Genomic DNA, 13665 nt, shown 5'->3' on the forward strand with positions numbered 1-13665 from the left:
AATGCCACGAAAATTTAACACTACGTAATTCTACTTGTCCAGGTTAGTTTAAAAAGGTAGGTACAATTATGTCTTAACTATCTACTTATGTATTGTATAAGCAAATACATGTTAGGTGTGCAAGTCTATTTATAATTGCACCCGGAATGTCAATTATGTATGCTTTAACCGGGGCACAGTTGGGTAAACTATAATCTAGAACGGCAAGGTTGATTAGTAAAGTTTTGTGAGTATATATTATTAGTGAATATTGGTGGACCTATGTTGCTTTGGATTTAGCGAGTCTGATTTTACCTCGTCTGGGTCAAGTCAAGAGTTGGAACAAATTAGGCCAATATTAAAAATCCAAAAATTATTGCGAATACTTTATTCAATCATAATGCCTCCGATATTTGCATAATTTGTATCTTTATATTTAAATGTAGATATGGATGTTATACATGTGTACAAATATATTTGTGTATATACGTAAAAAGTGCATACTTAAATATCTTAATATGTCATATGTTTGTATATGGACATAAATATCTACGTACGTTCATCACTTTTTCATGTAAGATGAGACTCCTTAAAATTTAATGGGTAACACAAATTGTGCAAACATAATGCAAAGTCAGATCACAGATTACTGTGAATCTTACTAAAAATCTATTTTTCATAATGCGACATATCATGTACCAATAAATGTATTTGCTTTCACATTCATTCATAGTGCACTGTCATCATTTTCATGTTCCATCGCTTCTTTCACCTTCGAACTCCTCGGCCTACGTTCAATTCCTCTGAATTTTTTAGTTCCGTAATGAAATACATCGATTTTCAATAGTTGCTTCAAAGCAAGGGACCACGGCCCACGATATTGCTGTTTAGTACAGGATGGCGTGGTCACATTATCCACGAGGTACCACAACGCGTCTACAATAAAATATATTGATAAATATGTGCGTAAAAACCTCCTGTATTTTATAAATTATTGAGACAATTCACGTAGTCCGGGGAACATTGTAAACTCCGCAAATTCCGTTAGCTTACAAACTTTACAAAATTTTGCAATTATTTCTGTGGAAAATTATCTAGCTTCCAAATTTTTGTCAACTTACTCTGATCGAGGGCGTCTTTTTTATTTTGTAAAAGTTTGTAATTTACAAACTGTTACAAATTGTAAAATTATTTTACAAAACTTGCGGATTTTACAAGTTTAGCAATAACTGCGTGAATTGAGTCTTTAAATTTTTCCACAAACCAAAAAGTTGTGTCTGCCTGTCATCATTAAGTTTATTCCGGTCAGTCTTAATCTTCGAATTTTTCCGTCTCCCACCAGGCGTGCAAATCTTGAGTTCCTCCTCTTTGAATAGGTTCGTCAACAAGACCTCCGTTCCCGCCGCGATGGGGCCCTTAGTCTTGTACGAATCTACTGCATCATTCCACGTCTTCTGGGTGAAAGCGTGCCGGCGCGTCTCAGTTTTTCCGGGTTCTTTCAAACGATCCAAAACGGTCTGAAAGATCCAAAACGTTTTATATCCATCAGCGGATTTTTTATTACCACAAGATTATTACCAATACAACAATGATGGACTCGGAGCAGTCAGCTTTCAATAATTCTGGCTCAATCCCGGACAGTTTTGGGAGAAGTATTCCCTTGTCGAAGGGAATCAGCTCGTAGGTGAGCATACTGACCTCCACGGGTCTTATCGGTACTGTATTTCCTGGCAGAAATCGGTACATGATACTGCTCGTTGTCGGTATTTGATCCGACTTTGGTGGAATTCCGGGACAATTGCAGGTTTTAACTTCAGGATTTCCCTTTTGCGAGACTTTACTTCCCTTAGAATTTTTGCCATCTTTTTCTTGCTGACGCCCCAGCACGGTGCATTTCACATGCAGCCAGAGTTCTTCCTTTATAGCGTCATACTCTTCCTTTGTGGGGAACACGTTATGTTGGACGATACGAGAATCAAACTTTTCCTTCCATCCAAGCTTATCGTCCCGTCTGACAAATAGAAATTTTGCGGCGCCTGAAAAAACAAGAAAAAAATTCTAATCCATCCACAAAGTATTTGGCGAATTTTCTACACGCTTACAAAGTACTGCCGCCAACTTGACTGGATTTAGGCTATCGACAGATGTAAACTCATCCTCACGTCCTTCAAAATCTAGTCGGATCATGGTACTGATCAGTTTTCTCGCGACGGCGGACATAGAAACTTTTCCCTCTTTAAAAGCACGTTTCCAACGGTCCTCGCTAAATTGGACAGAATCCTGTAAAATTAATTGAGTTAATTTAATAACTAATTTTAATTGACAATTAAACTACAACAGAGGTCAACGCCACCGATCATACATAAGCTGACATGGCCAATAAATCTGATTAAGTATGTATGCCTTTAACATTAAGATGCCGCTAAAAAAATCAGCAGAATTATCGCCGCCGCAAAACTGGTCAACGTTGACCTCTGACCCTTAATAAAAATTTATTTCACCACAAAGCGGTCCGTGTTTCTGGGGATGGTCTTCTTCGTGAGGGGTCCGACAACATGCGCCGTCTTCATTTGACCACCAGCAATATTTACACAGGTTTTCACGCTGTCAACAACTCTTTTGAAAATCCCCTCGAACTTGGCTTTTTCATTGTTTGCTGCTTCAGCATCACTTCCTGCAGGTGTGTCGTTCTGGTCTGACGTGACGACCGCAGGGGTGATGTGGTCCATCGATTTGGTCAGCTCGGACAGAAACATTCTTCTGGGATCATTATCTCGGATTATTTTTGATATTGTTTCGCCATCGCGTTCATTTGGTGGAGGAAACTTGGACATAATTTCTGCAAAGGTTTCTCCAAATGACCATAAATTAATTCGGTTGTCTGGTTCAAATTTTGACATCATCCAAATGGCAGCTCCTAAAAATAATTTGTATTTTATTGTAAACTGTATTTCTTATTCATACATTACATAGAAACATACACTTTGTTCACAATTTCATAAATTGACTAGATCAATATAATTTTAAATGTTTCTGGAAATTTGCGAAATTTGCAAAACTTATGTTAGCATTTTCCAAAATTTATTCAGCAAAAAATGGAAGTGTCTTTATTTCGCAAGATTTTCGCAAAGTATTAGCAAAATGAGGTGAATACGCCCATGCATTACGACTTACTTTTGATAATTTCTATCGCATTTGAATAAGCTGTTTCCTCCATGATGACTGTTTTTGGAAGGTCGGGATGGTGGAGGATGGCTTGGATGAGGTACTTCACAGTGGTGGAGAGGTCACCTTGGACGAAAGCGCGTGCCCAGTCCTCAGGTTTGATGTGAATTTCAAACCAATTGTCCACTCTCCCAATTTTGAAAGGAATCTGGGAAATTGGAACAAAATATTTATCAACACATTTAAAATATCTAGTTTGTTTTAATAATTTCAAAACTTCAAATTAAAATTGATTTCTGAGTTAATTAATACATTCAAAGGAATTTTCTACAAGATGATGATTTACGGCTTCTATGGGTATACGTACGTAATTACACACTCATGCGAATTTTTAGGTTCTCACCTCATCCCCAAAAAATTAGATTTATTTAAAACGTTTTTTATACCAAAGTTGTTCAAAAATAGACAGAAATATATATTTTATTAAATCTGAAAATGATTGTTACCTCTTTAATCACCAGATCATAATTCAAGAAAGGTTCGAAATATATTATGTGCTCGGTTCCCGATTTTGTCGGAATGGACGTCTCTTTCTCAATTTTCAGAAAATGATCCCTCGACGCAATCATTTCTATCCAAATATTGTTCTTATGTAATTGTTCTTCAAAGTCGACTTCATGACTTCGTTTCTTCCCACGGGTTTCATTTCCGTTGGAAAAATCCATATCCAAAATTGAGTCAGAATTGGTGGACATTGGTGGACTTGAATTTGAAGATGATTGGTAACTCATGTCGTCAACACCTTCGTCAAGATTTTCGAATACGTAACCATCTGTAACGCTGAATAAAAACTTTTCCAGGTCGTCGAAACAAATTTCTGCCATGGCTCATGGAAAAATTTAATTAACTCTGCTCACAATTAGAGATATGCCAAAATAATTAATTTTTGCACTTAGAGTTATGTATGTATGCAAAAACAATTGTTTTTGCAAAAATCAATTAGAAGAACATTTCACCAACAGATGAGAGAGGAAGATGTATGTACTCGACTGGACGAACGTTTACTGATTAATGCAAAAATTGCGGATTCGCGATAATGTAATATGCAAACTCCAGCCGTGTGAGATGGGGTTTTGTGTGGATGGATGTGCGAATAATATTTTACATAACTAATTTTAGCCAGTGCTGAAAGTGAGGATAGTGTCGGGTCCCGTGTTAAGTTGACTTTTTTTGCATGGTGAATGTACTTCTGTATTATTGGCGTGATGTCATTGTGTATCATGATTTTGTCTCATGAGACAAAATGACTCATGGAATGCTGATAATTTCATGAACTTAATATCATATCAAATGATTTTCATGAGTAAACTTCATGAGCGATTATTTCATAGTTTGCACTAAATTCTGATATACATATACATACGTGCATATGTATTTACATATAAAAACGTATCCTGTGCATATCATGTAAATTTATGATTTGTAATATTGCGAATAAAGTTTTGTAATGCAGTTCCTTGCTTAAATGGAATTGGGAAAGTGCAAATTATTAATCAAAATATTATTCTGTGCGTACAGAATTTTCAAATTTAATTACATTATACATAAGTAGTTGATACTATCAACTTGATAGTGGTTCACAAATGTGTGTAATTGGTAGGCAAAGTAATATTTCAGAAAATAGCTTGGTGGCCAAGTGCTACAAAATCGTTACCAAATTTATCTAAATCGGTAAGTAAAAGGTTAATTTCTGGAATACATTTACATATATGGAAATTTGACAATAATTCTCCTACTGCATTGATTTTCTCAGAATTGCAAGAAATTTTTAAAATGTTTTACTTATAATCAGGGTGGAAAAATACTACGCTTATTTATGCATATTCCAGGTTATTTACTTTATTCGTTACACGATTCCATTACACAGGTTTTCACACCACTAACAAAAATAGAAAGGCAGTTCCAAGAATTTTATTTCCAACACCCCTAAATCCTCGACTTATAACCCTTTCTCATTCTTGAACCCTTCACATTTCCATAATTTCGGCTTCACTCGATCACTTTAAACCATGCATTTACGCGAAATAAGTCTCATTACCATTCTGCGTTCTGAACGTTAAACATCTCCACATTTTACAACATTACGACAATTACTTCAGTACAAAATAAATTACTGCTAAGTCAATTCGATTAACAAATCTAATTAATTAATTTTTTGGTTCGTACTTACTGAATATATTTCAAACTTCACATAATATCTGCCACAAAAACATTTTAAACTCACATATAAAATAATTCTTCAAGTTATTAAATTAAAACTAACAAGTTCATCTACAGAAATGGAACCTATTTTCACATTTCATCAAGCAAACTTTGTTGGACGACTAGAGTGAGTAATTTTAATTTATTTTCGTCCAAAATATTGGAAACTAGTCCATAATTTTTAACAGACTAAGAATTTTGTTTGTAAAATACTAACCGTCTCAATTGACATTTTTAATATAGGACCACCTTCCTCGCCGAAGTTTGTGGTATCGAGGAGAAACTTGCGCAGACGCCATACCTTCGCGTTATGCTGACGCAAGATGACGGGGACACAATTATGGTGGCAATGGCGATCGGGAAAGCTTACCACGTAGCAAAAAATCTTTATGAGGTAAGATATTTACGAAATACATTAGCTTATGTAATAAATTTAATTTCAATTTGTCAATTAAAAAAATATATGGATACAAAATTTCATGTCGTCTTTTGTTAATTTTTTAGGTCGGCAAAGTTTACTGCTTTCCACGTGGCATGTTCAAGATCCGTCAGCGTAACGTAGCCATCCAGTCTTGGTCAAGTTATCCCTTCGACTTGAGGTTTCTCAACAATTCTAATAAAAATGAATCCCTCAAAGTAAGCTGTCCTCCTACGGAGAATCAAGTTCAAAGTGTTGGTAAGTTAAAAAATATTTCTTATGATAGCATAATTACAAATTAATTTGCTTATCATTAAGTTTGATTTATAATATTTACTTATAAATTCATTTTTCCGTTTAGTCTCATCTCATCACTCTTCTATGAACGCTGACACTGACAACGATTGGAAGGGAAGGAGTCGCGCATAAGAATTTTTATATCAATTATTTTTAATTTTGAAAATTTAACCAAATTGTCTTAGACCATTTATGTTATGATTAAGTATCTAGCGTTTTTTTCATTAAAATGTAGTATTTGTGATTTATCAAGTCTGTACCTAGCCGTTGGCTAAAAATTTGTGTTTGTATATTTAATTTCAGTGACTAAATTACACAGATTATGGTGTAAACTTTTCCGCAAAATTTTGACACGTCCACAGTCAGATACATATGTACATATATTCATTTAAAATAATGCATATGCACCCAATACATATTGGCTAATCATCGTTAAAGATCACAAGCAACAAAAATCATAACACAATTTAAAATTCACTGGACAAAGTTAACAAAAGAAATTCTATAACACTTTTTTAAATGCATTATATAAATATATACACAATAACTAACGCAACATATTTCGTAATTGAACCGTAGAAGCTAAAATCCCCCTAAAATGCAAAATTAATCACATGCCTTATGTATGGTCTGCAATGGATGGTTGGTTATTTTTATCCTGGAATGTGTCAAGTTTTAACTCATTGATATGGTTCAAACGCACCTTTTTACACCAACTTAACTACAACTTTATACATATAACTTTGTTCACTTAAGTACTCACTACTCTTAATCAACACGGGTATAAGCAAGTAACAATTAAGTAACCCTGCAAAACATTCGGTAAGAAATGAATAACTAAATAGTGCACAATTTACTTGTTTCTACAATAAATACTATTAAGTATCGGTAAAAATAGTTGAAAATGTATTTCATGTTCGCCAATGATTTTAAAATGTGTTGACACAAACTTGTTTAAATTACATGTGTGATTGTAAGAGAATTTTTCCTTCCAGATGCCAAACTACATTTGGTTAAGCACATCAATTTTTTGTGAATACATATATAAAAATCCGTAAGTTCAACAAATCAGAAAGGAAATGGGATTGTTCAAAGTGCTCGAAAACGCGTAAGAATAATAAGTTGACGAGACACATCGTCATGCATGATCTCGATGATAAGGTCAAATGTGAGGTGGGCGCGTAAATTTAAAGAAGTGAAACAAATTTTACAATCCACATTTTTCCACTTTTGTTTTGCGGGGTAATTTCCAAAAACAGAACAGCCTAATTTTGCCACATGTGGAGAATGTACAACAACCGGGAGCGACCAAGTTGTGATACTTGTCACCGAATGTTTTTCAATTCGGCCAAATTGCGGCAACATATTGACACCGTCCACAGCACGAAGAAACGTCGCCGTTTACCATGTACAGTTCCTGGCTGTGAGAAAACCTTCCTACACAAGGGCAATGTTGTGAGACATGTGAGAACTGACCATGCCCAGAATCCGGTCCGATATCCGTGCACACTTTGCGGAAAGGAGTTCAAATTAAGGTGTCACCTGGAGAATCACATTCTCACCCACACGACGGAGAAGCATTATAAGTGTGCCACTTGTGGGAAGAGTTTCGCCCAGATGGGACACCTGAAAGACCACGAGGTAAATACATAAGCATGTCGTCATAAAAACTAGGTGAAAAATTTGCAATATTCATTTTACAGAAGACGCATTTGGACAAATCTGCCCGAGACATGTCAAACTGTCACGTCTGTCACGAGAACTTCTTAAGTAAACTTGGTCTACAACGCCACATTCGAGTTGTGCATGAAAATTGGAGGAATTATCCGTGTACATTTTGTGACAAGAGGTTCTCATGCTCATCACATTTGAAGGACCACGTGGAGGCGCGACATGTCACGAATAAAGAGCTGATCCGTTCCTGCGACAAATGCGAGTACAAGAGCTACTCGAAACACAATTTGGCCAATCACAGAAAGCGTCACAATGCAGCGAATCATAGGTGTTACTTCTGTAGAAAGAAGTTCTGCACTTTTTGGGAGTTGGTCATACATTGTCGAGTTCACACTTTAGAAAATTTAAAATACTTATGTGTGTAATGGGGATATCAATAAGGGGCCGTCTATAGATTGTGTAGCGCAAAAATCGCGATTTTCTAAACACCTATCCCCCCTTTAACATGTGCAACATAGGCATGATATCATTGTAGCTTAGATCCCCCCCTCCCTCCGGCCCTAATTTATGAACCTTGCTAAATTTGAGATGGTTGGTTATTAACCATTCCTTGAGGGCCATACATAGATCATGCGGTTAATTTGTAGTTTTTTGGAGATTCGCCCACGGGAGGGCAAAATCACGAAGTGAATATGTTGCATATCTATTTTACGGACAACACAAATGGAAAATTCTAAACACTCCACCCTTTATCCTATGATTTTTTTAACACATGTTGCTGGATTTAAAATGTAATTAAATATTTAATTAAATTAGATAGGTATGTACAACAGAATACATAATAATTTGTATTCATAATTGCAAAAATATAATTTTTAAGCAAATTCTAGACTTATATATTTTGATTTATAATAAGTATGTGCTTATCAAGTCAATAGTGCATTTAAATGTGTATGTACATAAGCACCTGCAGAAACACATAAATCTCTAGATGTTACATATTTAATTTTTTCCGTTTTTTCAGGGAGACTAATGCGTTTTAACGCCTATTTTTACAAGTTTCGCATTTATTACAAATCGCAATTCTGCCCACTACTATTCTACTTAAAATCCGAAAATCAGAACTAAATATGCATTATTTCAAATTTTTAAACATATTAATTTGAACTAAAATATGTATTCCACAACATCTTTAAATAGATATTTATTTCCCACATGCTATTATTGGCATTCCATTACATTCGGTTACCCTATTTCACCTCGACACAAAATTAAAGAGGAATTTCCAGGAATTTTATTTCCATGTTTTCCAGCACCACTAAACCATTGACTTCAACCCTTTACTATTTTTAAACCCTTCTTAATTCCAGTCGAACACTTTAAAGCAGGGTTTCACACGAAATAATTCTCATTACTATTCTTTCTTCTGCATGTTAAACATCTTCAAATTTTATTGCATTATGTCAATCGTTTAACAGTTTATAGTAAATTTAAGTCAATTCGTTCAGTAATTTGTTTAAGCATCAGAATTTTTTGTAGTTCTTACTTATTTCAAACTTAATACAACTATCCGCTTACAAATATTTTAAACAAAAATATACATAACATAGAGCGGGTCCTATGGGAACCCGATCACTAGGAATTATGCCCAGAAAATGGTCAAAAATGATTTTTAAGATCTCAAATTTTTGTAGAATATTATAAGTATATCTGGCGTCCAATTTCCGGAACGATTAAGACCTAAGTCCATCGTCAATCTCGTATTGAAGGTTCTTCTACACGCCCGCCATTACTGCATTTTCGGAAGACTTTGCAACTTCAATGCTAATTATCTCCTACTTGAATCAAAATTTTCTTAAAGTATTGACTGTTTCACAAAGCTGGGAGTATGTCTTCTTACATATGGCCCACATTATTTTATTGCGCGAAGATAAGGGTTGAATGTGATGTTATCATTTTTCAACATCAAACTGAATTTTTTTTCGATTTCTTCGATGATAGTTTTTGCATAGTGAAATGGTCCACGGTCGGTCCAAAAAATTACATTTTGTATTTTATGATACCTCATTATGAAAGGAATCAGACGGTCTATTATACATTTCTAGAAACAAACATGTGTTCCCACACAGTCCATGTGAACTTAAGGGTCACAAACATGCCCAATTTGGCCTAATGCCAGAAAAATCGAGAATTTCTTGACAAATTTTTAACAACATTTTAATTTCTCGTCTGTTTTCACTTCAGATATGTATTTGCCATGAAAAAATTACCTTCCTGGAATTTCTGTCACGTTATTAACGACATAGGAATCGTGGCCAATGTCCAACTTTTTGGCGAAATTTTGCTGTAGAGCTTGGGAAGTCTTGCGTTTACCATTTTTTCTTGACCTTCTGTATATTTTGGTGCAGATTTTTTTGCATACGTTTTGAGCCACAATTTATGGGCCTTAATATCATACACGTAGTTTGTATTAAGCATTGACTTCTTGGCAGCATCGGGCACGGCCGTGGAGCGACATTTTCCAAAAATAAATTTAATCGTTTTTAACTTTCAAGAGGTCATTGTGATGGTTTTTACTAACGGTGCGTATTTGAGGTCGACATTTTCGGATTCCCCATACTTTTTTCTGTAAGTCTTAATTTTTGCACGACCACGCCCTTCTCCGTTGAAATGCAGTTAAGTCTTCTCGAGTCATTGTCACTCAAAATTTTGGTACTTTCAAAAACTCGATTCGGGAGTTCGTCGCTTTAAAGTGGTGTAGGAAATTTATGTTTCATTGAAAACTTATGAAATTTTGGGGGTGCGTGGTTAGATATATTTAGCATATTCTGCACGAATTTCGGATTTCTAAACCTGTTTTTGACAACTCTGCCATTAAACTCCCTAGTGATCGGGTTCCTATAGGACCCACTCTAATACATAACCCGATATTAATTTCAAGACAATAAGTGCAGAGATGGAATCCATTTTCACATTTCATCAAGCAAACTTTGTTGGACGACTAGAGTGAGTAATTTTAATTTATTTTCGTCCAAAATTTGGAAACTTTTCCATAATTTTTGATAGACTAAGAATTTTGTTTGTAAAATACTAACCGTCTCAATTGACATTTTTAATATAGGACCACCTTCCTCGCCGGAGTTTATGGTATCGAGGAGAAAGTTGCGCGAGAGACGCCATATCTTCGCATTATGCTGACGCAGGATGACGGAGATACAATTATGGTGGCAATGGCGATCGGGAAATCTTATCACGTCGCAAAAAATCGTTATGAGGTAAAGTAATTTTATAAACTGTATCGAGTTGATGATTTTAATTTTAATTTTTCAGTTTAAAAATATATTTGTGTATAAAATGTCATGTCGTCTCTTATTAATTTTTTAGGTCGGTAACGTTTACTGCTTTCCACGTGGCATGTTCGAGATCCGTCAGCGTAACGTAGCCATCCAATCCCGGTCAAGTTATCCCTTCGACTTGAGGTTTCTCAACAATTCTGATAAAAATGAATCCCTCAAAGTAAGTTGTGGAGAATCAAGTTCAACGTGTTGGTAAGCTAAAAACCAATTAACACGATAATTACTAATTAATTTGTTTGTCATTAAGTTCGATTAATAATTTGTATTTATAAATTTATTTTTCCGTTTAGTCTCATCTCCCCAAACGCGTCATCAACCTCGCCGAACTTCTCTTAATGCTGACACGGACAGCAACTGGAGGGGAAGAAGTTTCGCATGAGAATTTTTATATCTTATTTTTATATAAATTATTTTTCATTTTGTAAATTCTCTAACATTTTTTAGACCATTTAAATGTATTATGATTAAGTTTTTGACTAAAATATAGTACTTGTGATACATATATCGGTACGTGGCCGTCGACATATTTATTTTGCATGTATGTATATGTATGATTTAAGGAATAAATTACACAGATTATAATGTCAACTTTTCAGCGAAAGTTTGACACATCCACAGCCATTTATATGTATATTCATTAAGTACTTGATGCACTCTGTACATACGCGCACCCAATACATACTATCAATCCACGCCAAGGTGAACCCGGAGATATGGGAGACTAAACTCAGTTCAACGTTAATAAGCATGGGCCGGGATTTAGTCTTCCATATCTCCGGGTTCAACTTGCCGTGGATAGACTATATTAGCTAATCATCGTTAAAGATCGTTAAAGCTAAGTAACAATTATACCAAAAATCACAACCCAATTTAAATTAATTTTGCCTATACTAGAATACCTATGTTAGAATAAGTCTTTAATTTGTTTAAAAATAGCATGCATTTAAGTATGAACAAGTAATGTATTCTGTAGTAAGTGCATATACATACATAAGTTAATGAAGTATGTAATTACACATTTTGAAATTTCATTTCTGTTAAAAAATTCACTGGAGAAACAAAAGAACATTCCTATATATATGTTTAAATGCATATGCAAAATAAATAAATTACGCAACATATCTCGTGATTGAATCTTTGAGGAGAAACTCCTCCAAAATTTTCGAAATTAATCGGGAATTTTATTTTCATCTCATCCAGCACCATTAAATCGTCAACTTCAACCCATAGGCCCAAGGGATGACATGGGTTAAACGGTGCTCAGGTTTTGTGTATTTAGAAAAGTTGGAGAAAGTTCGCGATCAATCCAAAGTCCAGAGTCTGGTTGGGAATGTCCCCGGGGATACCCCTTAGGATTTTAAGTTCGATCTGAGGCGTTTGAAGAAAGTAGCGATAAAACGGTTGCCAAAAATCTTGGGATTTATTGCTCGGTGTGCGGAAGACTCCTACCCATGGACTCCTACCCCTGATCTACTACCCATTATCCCCTACCCGTGACGATTCCCTACCCATGAACCCCTATCCATTATCTCCTACCCGTGATTAACCCCTACCTGATTATCTCCTACCCCCACCCGCAATCATTTTGGTCGTTGTTCTTTTATGTTTATACACATTAAGGGTTTATAATCGACTTATTTTTATTTTCCCGCAAATTATAAGTCATTTCGACAAATCAATTATAAGTGGGTGCTGTTTGAATGCATTCAAACAGCACCATTTAAACAAGTGGAGCATGCTCCACTTTTTTTTAATGATGTGTTGTATGCAGTTTAAGTGACTTGCATTAAACGTCCAAATTATTGCAAAAATAAATATGGTAGCTTTGAAAAGATCTAAAACTTCAACAATAGATAATATCCCTGAATTCTTGCCTAATTTATAATTACATGACATTTGTGAAGTAAATTGATTGCAAAGCTTATCTTCATTCTCATTTGAATTTCCCATTTAATTATTTCAATGGACTATTTGAATTAACCCAATTTTAACCATGCACTACGTTAAGAACCTTGAATATAGGATAAAACCCGATTAAAAATAATTTATTGGTCAAAAAGTGGCTTGCAATAACCTTGAGTGAGTTCAATTTCAACAAATGTCGTATTTCAGAAATAAGTAAGTCGAGGAGACTTATTTTCCGATCACTTATAAGTGAAATACATAGCAACTGCGCCGGCGTAAGCTGTGTCACTTAAAAGTGGAAATTTCTTATAAGTGGTCGGTACACTTTTGTAAGCACCTATTATCATACACAAATTTGATATTTTTATCCAACAAAGAAGGTCTTATTAAATTGTGACTTATGCGCCTAACTTTTTATATAATATTCTGATTCTCTTAGTAATAACTACGAATTTTCATTCATCTATGTAATTTTATAATGATAATGATTTTATAATGATTTTAAGATAATGTGTATAAACATAGATACAAGACCAAGATAATTTCGGGTGGGGGTAGGAGATAATCAGGGTAGGAGATAATCACGGGTAGGAGATAATGAATAGGGGT

General features: G+C 34.9%; 2 protein-coding genes across 4 annotated transcripts; one reads left to right on the plus strand and one right to left on the minus strand.

Moving 5' to 3' along the window:
• Positions 1 to 344: 344 nt before the first annotated feature.
• Positions 345 to 4221, minus strand: LOC110857572. The gene is made up of 7 exons (XM_022106160.2): positions 3651 to 4221; positions 3154 to 3352; positions 2481 to 2896; positions 2082 to 2259; positions 1558 to 2015; positions 1244 to 1496; positions 345 to 915 (listed from the first exon to the last, which is right to left on the minus strand). The coding sequence occupies exons 1-7, from the start codon at positions 4026 to 4028 to the stop codon at positions 707 to 709; spliced, it is 2091 nt and encodes a 696-aa protein (XP_021961852.1). The 5' UTR covers positions 4029 to 4221; the 3' UTR covers positions 345 to 706.
• Positions 4222 to 4637: 416 nt separating this feature from the next.
• On the plus strand, positions 4638 to 11921 carry LOC110857680. Of its 3 annotated transcripts, XR_004836645.1 has the most exons (9): positions 4886 to 5533; positions 5650 to 5800; positions 5911 to 6082; positions 6186 to 6943; positions 7117 to 7762; positions 7825 to 10801; positions 10917 to 11070; positions 11180 to 11343; positions 11442 to 11921. XR_004836645.1 is itself a non-coding variant. In XM_022106284.2 (5 exons), the coding sequence occupies exons 2-5, from the start codon at positions 5484 to 5486 to the stop codon at positions 6251 to 6253; spliced, it is 441 nt and encodes a 146-aa protein (XP_021961976.1). In that variant the 5' UTR covers positions 4638 to 4875; positions 5482 to 5483; the 3' UTR covers positions 6254 to 6466. The 3 variants fall into 3 exon arrangements, 2 of the variants coding, with proteins under 2 accessions (XP_021961976.1, XP_021961977.1); XM_022106284.2 differs by lacking the exons at positions 7117 to 7762; positions 7825 to 10801; positions 10917 to 11070; positions 11180 to 11343; positions 11442 to 11921 and adding an exon at positions 4638 to 4875 and having other exon boundaries at positions 5482 to 5533; positions 6186 to 6466; XM_022106285.2 differs by lacking the exons at positions 7117 to 7762; positions 7825 to 10801; positions 10917 to 11070; positions 11180 to 11343; positions 11442 to 11921 and having other exon boundaries at positions 4901 to 5533; positions 6186 to 6466.
• The last annotated feature ends 1744 nt before the right edge of the window (positions 11922 to 13665 follow it).

This window comes from Folsomia candida, unplaced genomic scaffold (genome assembly GCF_002217175.1).
Source record: "Folsomia candida strain VU population unplaced genomic scaffold, ASM221717v1 Fcan01_Sc019, whole genome shotgun sequence".
In the NCBI taxonomy this organism is placed as follows: domain Eukaryota; kingdom Metazoa; phylum Arthropoda; class Collembola; order Entomobryomorpha; family Isotomidae; genus Folsomia; species Folsomia candida.

Excerpts from the sequence above, each read along its gene's own strand:
- LOC110857572 (XM_022106160.2), bottom strand. The coding sequence starts at position 4,028 with ATGGCAGAAATTTGTTTCGACGACCTGGAAAAGTTTTTATTCAGCGTT. Across the intron at positions 2,897-3,153 it reads TGCGATAGAAATTATCAAAA|GAGCTGCCATTTGGATGATG; the intron begins GTAAGTCGTAAT and ends AATTATTTTTAG. Across the intron at positions 916-1,243 it reads CAGGCAGACACAACTTTTTG|ACGCGTTGTGGTACCTCGTG; the intron begins GTTTGTGGAAAA and ends ATTTTATTGTAG.
- LOC110857680 (XM_022106284.2), top strand. The coding sequence starts at position 5,484 with ATGGAACCTATTTTCACATTTCATCAAGCAAACTTTGTTGGACGACTA. Across the intron at positions 5,534-5,649 it reads AACTTTGTTGGACGACTAGA|GACCACCTTCCTCGCCGAAG; the intron begins GTGAGTAATTTT and ends TTTTTAATATAG. Across the intron at positions 6,083-6,185 it reads GAATCAAGTTCAAAGTGTTG|TCTCATCTCATCACTCTTCT; the intron begins GTAAGTTAAAAA and ends TTTTCCGTTTAG.